Source organism: Puntigrus tetrazona, chromosome 7 (assembly GCF_018831695.1).
Source record: "Puntigrus tetrazona isolate hp1 chromosome 7, ASM1883169v1, whole genome shotgun sequence".
NCBI lineage: Eukaryota > Metazoa > Chordata > Actinopteri > Cypriniformes > Cyprinidae > Puntigrus > Puntigrus tetrazona.
The window spans coordinates 24,025,519-24,031,518 of record NC_056705.1 but is presented as its reverse complement, the minus strand read 5'-3'; the positions used below and the strand labels follow the sequence as shown (position 1 = coordinate 24,031,518).

The 6,000-nt window shown below is 37.4% G+C and overlaps 1 protein-coding gene across 2 annotated transcripts in view; it reads left to right on the top strand.

Moving 5' to 3' along the window:
- Window positions 1-731: 731 nt before the first annotated feature.
- The window catches only part of malrd1 (MAM and LDL receptor class A domain containing 1), a 28,227-nt gene continuing 22,958 nt past the window's right edge, over window positions 732-6,000 (top strand). The window contains exons 1-8 of one of the 2 annotated variants that reach the window (XM_043244316.1): window positions 763-795; window positions 886-1,089; window positions 1,646-1,780; window positions 2,007-2,095; window positions 3,246-3,419; window positions 3,518-3,614; window positions 5,426-5,563; window positions 5,813-5,965. In XM_043244316.1, the coding sequence (XP_043100251.1) occupies window positions 924-1,089; window positions 1,646-1,780; window positions 2,007-2,095; window positions 3,246-3,419; window positions 3,518-3,614; window positions 5,426-5,563; window positions 5,813-5,965 (952 nt within the window). In that variant the 5' untranslated portion in view covers window positions 763-795; window positions 886-923. Of the gene's footprint in view, window positions 1,090-1,645; window positions 1,781-2,006; window positions 2,096-3,245; window positions 3,420-3,517; window positions 3,615-5,425; window positions 5,564-5,812; window positions 5,966-6,000 lie in introns of both variants that reach the window. The other variant, XM_043244315.1, reaches the window with a different exon arrangement.

The window sequence follows — 6,000 nt, the reverse complement described above, 5'->3', positions numbered from 1 at the left end:
AGTAATCACATAGAGAGTAAGTGACATCCCTGGTGACTCAAGATTTGTTCTTCAATTGGACTATTAAGGATCTGCGTGTCTTAAGACTCCATTATCACTTCTGCAGTCTCAGGATCTTATCACTCACAGGGGGGTTATCAGTACAGTCACCTTCTATTTGGCCGGCCATTATTCTACAATAGTAAAATATGTCAAGCATATCAGTAATAATGTGGGGCTGATAATTATTTTTATTTTTATTAATTGTTTAATCCCTAATTATTTATTTTCTATTATTATCGCTGTGTCCTCTTGGTGCTTGAATGTTACTCTGAATTCATGGCCAAGAGAGCATCTCTTTTTATCACACCCCATTAATGATTTTGAATTTTAGTCATTGATTCATGAAAAATGAAATTATAGCTGAATAAACATTTGTAAAGCCTGTGCAGGAAAGAGGGTGGAACTAACTCTTGATTACACTGCAGTCTTATTTTTCAATCAGTGCTGTTTCTTGGAACTGAAAAGGAAGGGAAAGCAACACATTTCTATTAACACTTGCTTAAATTGCTTTATATGTTTGTTTAACTCCAGATTGTAAACTTTATTATTGCGCAAATTATTATGTCTTAAAATAATAGATTACGTTTTACTGTCACTTTATCTCAGCCAGTTGCATGGACACACACACACACACACACACACACACCGATACATAATGGAAGAAAGCAGGGTTATTGTGTAACAGCCATAAAGTCATTTGCACCAGTGTTCTGTGAGACGCGGCTGTCCGTAGCACAAAGTCGAAGTTATAAAGTAAACTGACACTATTTGGATTTTGAGGATTTATGTTTTCGGATATTGAGGTGTGAGTGTGTCTGGTCCCGTGTTTGTGCTTACGTGTAGATCTGAATGAGCTACTGGATTGTCTGTCGGAGAGCTCAATGAGGGTGTGCGTGCGGGCCTCATTTCTGCTGTGTTTCCTGGCGAGTGTATCGTCTACACCGTGTCTGCCTGAGGAGTTTACTTGTTGGGGAGGCAGCTGTGTATCTGAGGAACATGTGTGCGATTTCAGAGAGAACTGTGAAGATGGCAGTGATGAGGCTAACTGTAAGTATTGGTCTGTAAGTTAGACTTATCTGCTTTACAGGTCCTTTGTCTGCTCTTTAATTTGTTTGCTTTAAATGTGCTTGTGCGGGCAATTCTTTGACAGTAATGGCCCTTTTTCCCCTCTCTGTTGGCAACATGATTTTAAATGCTCTTAAAGGCCCTCATGTGTAAATAGTGAGATTTATGGCACACACATAAAGGAGCGCACTGGGAGGTCTTACAACAGTGATTTTATAATATTGATTTAATCCTTCTAGGGCTTTTAAAAGGCAGAACATTACAGAATTGAGGTTGATGTATTAGGGTTGACCACTGCTTTTGTTTTGGGCCTTCATCCATTTAATGATGCTAAGAAAAGATTTTCCATTAGCATTTTTATTTTCATCTTATGCTGTCCATGTAAAAATATTATATAAGCTGATATTTTTTCAATGTGCATCTCCTTAATATATTTTGTGACAGCAGATTTCAAGTCAAGCACATATTAAATGTTTATATGATGAATGATGTTTTCAATGGTGTCTCTGTAACAGATATAGACTTTCCATTCATATAGGTTCAGAGTTTGTGAGATGTGACTTTGAGGAAGGTTTCTGTGATTTTCAACTTCAAAATGAACATCATATCTGGATAAGAGGATCAGGTTTAAGCCGTCTCAGTGCTGAAACCGACCATGGAGAAAATGCTACTGGTAAGTAAAACAGTTTTGTTTTATATTGGTTTGGATACTACTTAACTCAGTAAAAACTACTGATACATGAACTTCTATGGCCTCTAATTATTAACGTGCATTCTACGTTTTCCACCTTATAACTGATATTACATACTAAATTCCATAATTGCATACTTGTATATATATCAGTTTTCCTCCCTAAGTGGAAGCAATATATTCTATGTACCCTATTCTCTTTTGTCAGGTCCATGCCTCTATATAAACTCAGATACTGGAGGAGGAGTCACTGCTGAAATATATAGTCCTCTCTTCCAGCCTTCACAGACTTGCTGGGTACAGAAAAAACGTTTGGTGTTGTATAAAATTTTCTGTCCTTAAATTCATTCTTAAATTCAGTTACCACGTAAATCAGTAGTCTATTTGCCAAACCATCTGCATTTTAAAGCAAGCTATCAAAATGCTATTTTCCATAATATTTACACATTTGTTTCTCTGCCAAAAACAAAGACATTTAAGAATAAATGATCCAATGACTGAAGTTCTTTTTGCACACTGAGTCTGAAATTTTCGTCCAACATTTTCACACTTTAGAAAATGAACACCTCATATTATTTCGATCACGTTTACACACTGCCTCTGAAAATCTGTCAAACTAAAATTCGGATTAGGTAATTTATTTATTTTTCTGCGTTTTCATATCCATAGCAAGCATTTTGATAGAAAAGGATAACTAATTAAAAAAAGGACCTTTATTCTGGTTTAGTTCCTGAATGAACAGGCTGACAAAATGTTTCACTTAATAGGCACTTAGCACCACTAAGTGATGTAAATGTCCAAAACTAACACAGGCACGCAGGGTGATTATGTGAAAAAATTAAGTCAGATTAAGTTGCCTATTAAAAAAAGCTATGTGAATGATTTTAGTAGTTCACTAAATGAACCAATGCAATATGTTTGTTTTTCGTCAAAAGGGGCATACTCCAGAGTTTACCACAAGCCATAAGCAGCATCTTGTTAAGTGCTTGGCTCAAGCCCTCGATTATGTGTGTAGGGCACTTATCCACTGCCAGGGCTACACACTCTTATTGACAGCAGAGAGTTATGCATACGCTGTCAGAGCCCTGACACAGTGGGTAGTGCATGCACTCATTGTGATCTATGGTTTTAGATTCTCAGTTATCGAATATGGAGTAATTCACTTTGAGTGCTTCTCTGCTTAAATGAAAATAAGATGACATTGAACTTGGCAGTAAGATGCAATAACATAACCTCAGTTTACAACAAAACTGCTTTGAGTATGAGATGCTTTCAGCTTTAATTTAGTCTCATTTGGCCAAACGCTGAATGTCTTTAATGTTTCATCTTTAAAGCTCAAAGTGTGTAATGAAGCGAGCAATGCACCTCTTGAATCCCTTGTTCACAAAGCATGCTCTTTTAAAACATTTATATTTTCTCTCCCTTTGTTGTTGCTTCCTTTGAACAGCTAACTTTCTATCATCATATTGGGATGCTGGCAGGTGCTTTGCAGGTTCTGATCCAGTTCAAATCTTCGGGAGAGATGCAGGAGGTTTGGTTTCAGTCCACCTCCAATCCTTATCCACACACTCTTCAATGGATGCGAACAGTGGTGATGTTAAACAGCAGAGATGAGTTTAAGGTTGGTGTGCATGTGCTGTATAAAGGGAAGCGGTATTATTGTTTGGTATGTATGGTGTATAGTTCAATCAGTGGCACAAAATCACTTTGAATCTACAGGTTGTGATTAGAGGACTGATATTCAACAGCAGTGACCCATACGAAGTTGTAGCGATTGATGATGTGTCCTTCAGCAGAGGATGTGTGGTAGCAGTAGGTGGGTGAACACTACTATGTCTTCTACTCTTCTCAAGAGTGCTTTTTTCTGCACATCAGTTAGCACAGTCTGGACTGTTTAATATATATCCAATAAGGCTGCCTAAAATCACTTAATTCAGTTGATCACTTATAAATTATATTTGTCGTTACAAATCTGTATAACTTTTTTCTGTAGAGTATCAATATCATTTAGAGCTGTTGCTAGACCATTTTTACTGGGGAAAGAGCCCCAGTGAAATACTGTACCCCAGCAAAAAAGTTACTAATAAATCCTTATCCGTCTGTTGGATTGTTGTATAATGAACTGGTACTCATTTTTTGGCAATAGTTTAGCAATCAAGACCTGTGTGTTTTCTGTTAGCTCTCTAGAAGCACAACGATGCCAGATTCACGAATGAATCACTCTTTTGATCTATTCGGTCAAACTGGTTTGCAAGAAGCACTGCGTTCCAAAAAGGATCGTTCAGCTTCTGAAGGGCACTTCAGGGCACCCTGCCATATTCAAGGATCAGTCCAAAACAGAATTGCATACTTCAAAAGATCCTTCAGAATGAGGGATTTTCTAGGGGTACAAATGAAGGACACTTGCTCCCATGGTTGTTTCTGCAAGTTTAATTGCATGACAATAGTCCCTCATTTATTGGCTTTGGGAAGATGACAGAAGTGAGTTCGAAATTGTACCAAACTGTACCATTGGATCAGTTTGATTCATTCGGATGCACTTAAGCAAAAAAGGCATAGTTCACCTATAAATTACTTACCCTCATGTCATTCTAAACACGTGGCACCTTCAATCATCTTCAATAAGATCATTTTGTTGAAATCAAAGAGCCATCTGACCATACAGCCATGCAGCTGAAACATTCCCAGACTCAACTATATTATAAAATGGACACACTTTTTTAATGGATGTGCATGTTGAATGCACATCCATTAAAAAATGACTGTCCGGAAGATCTTTTAATAAAGATATTTGTGCTTTATTAAAGTTATCCGGTATGTATGATATGCTCCTCCTTCAGATGTTCATGTTTGGAATATAATGTAGCTGTTTGCAAAGACACAAAGAGGAAGTGATAGCACTGCATTAGAAGTTTCTGAACGGTGTGAGGTGCAGAGAGCTCAAGAGATGCAGGAATATAAAGCTGTAAATAAGGCCTAATACATTTACAGCCTGTGCTGTATGGACTACGACACCAGAGGGACAATAGTGACGGGCAAAAGGGAACCTCAGCAACTTTCTAATTTACAGCTTAGCCCATCACAGTAAGAGGGAGAGACATCAGTTACATTTTTAATTTTCGAGTATATATGAACACCATGCCACGGTGTGGTTTTATTATCTTAAGATTTTATGAGTCTGCATTTTAAGATGTAATTGCTGACACAGCTTTGCAGTAAGTCAGTAACTTTTATTTTATACATTTGTCACAAAAATGCTCAACTATTTATGAGGAAAGATAATCTTGCTTTATTTTCCACCATAAATACAGTTCTACACAGAACAGAACAGAACAAGGTTGATTTTCTATGACTTATGAGTGTTTCAAAGAGAGGTTTATGTGTTTAGTTGTAAATGTGTGTGTGTTACTGTACCACATTATTGTGATTTATTTCAGCAGTACCCTGAACAGTCAGATTAATCATAATAATGTGCTGTTCGCATCTACTTCACATGATACTGTTAACAGTGATAAGTGATAATGCAGGAATTAGCTCTATAGCCACTCTTCATTTTATAAGTGCCATCCTGACCTTTTTCTTACCTTTTCTATGAAAAGTGTATTTTGGCTTTATTGTTTCCTCCAGAGACTGAGATCAAGGTACCTCTTCCACCTCAGTGCCCACCTTCTCAGTTTCACTGTGGGGCAAATGTTTGTGTAGACGGGGTGAAGGTGTGTGATTTTTCATTAGACTGCCCCAATGGAGAGGACGAGGCCAAATGTTGTGAGTATCCGTCTTATTTTTAACATAACTGTGTACAGATGTTTGTAAATATGAAAAGTTCACCCAGAAACAAAAGGTCTGCCATCATTTACTCAGCCTCACGTTGTTACAAACCTAATGTTTATGAATTTCTCTTTGGCCTTGGAAGATAAATAAGATATTCTGAATTTGTTGTCTATATTTTGAAGTTTGGCTTTATGTTTCATTGATGGTTTGATTATAATTTCATGATTTTAATTTGACTTTTAGCGGCACAGTGTGATTTCGAATCTGACTCATGTGGCTGGTACGAGCTTTTCCAGGGTGATGGGTTTGAATGGGTGAGAGGCTCAGCTAATGGAGTTGGCATAGATTATCTAGACCAAACACCACCGCAGGACCATTCTACTAATACAAGTGCTGGTGAGGACACTGACATGAATACACAGACTAAATAA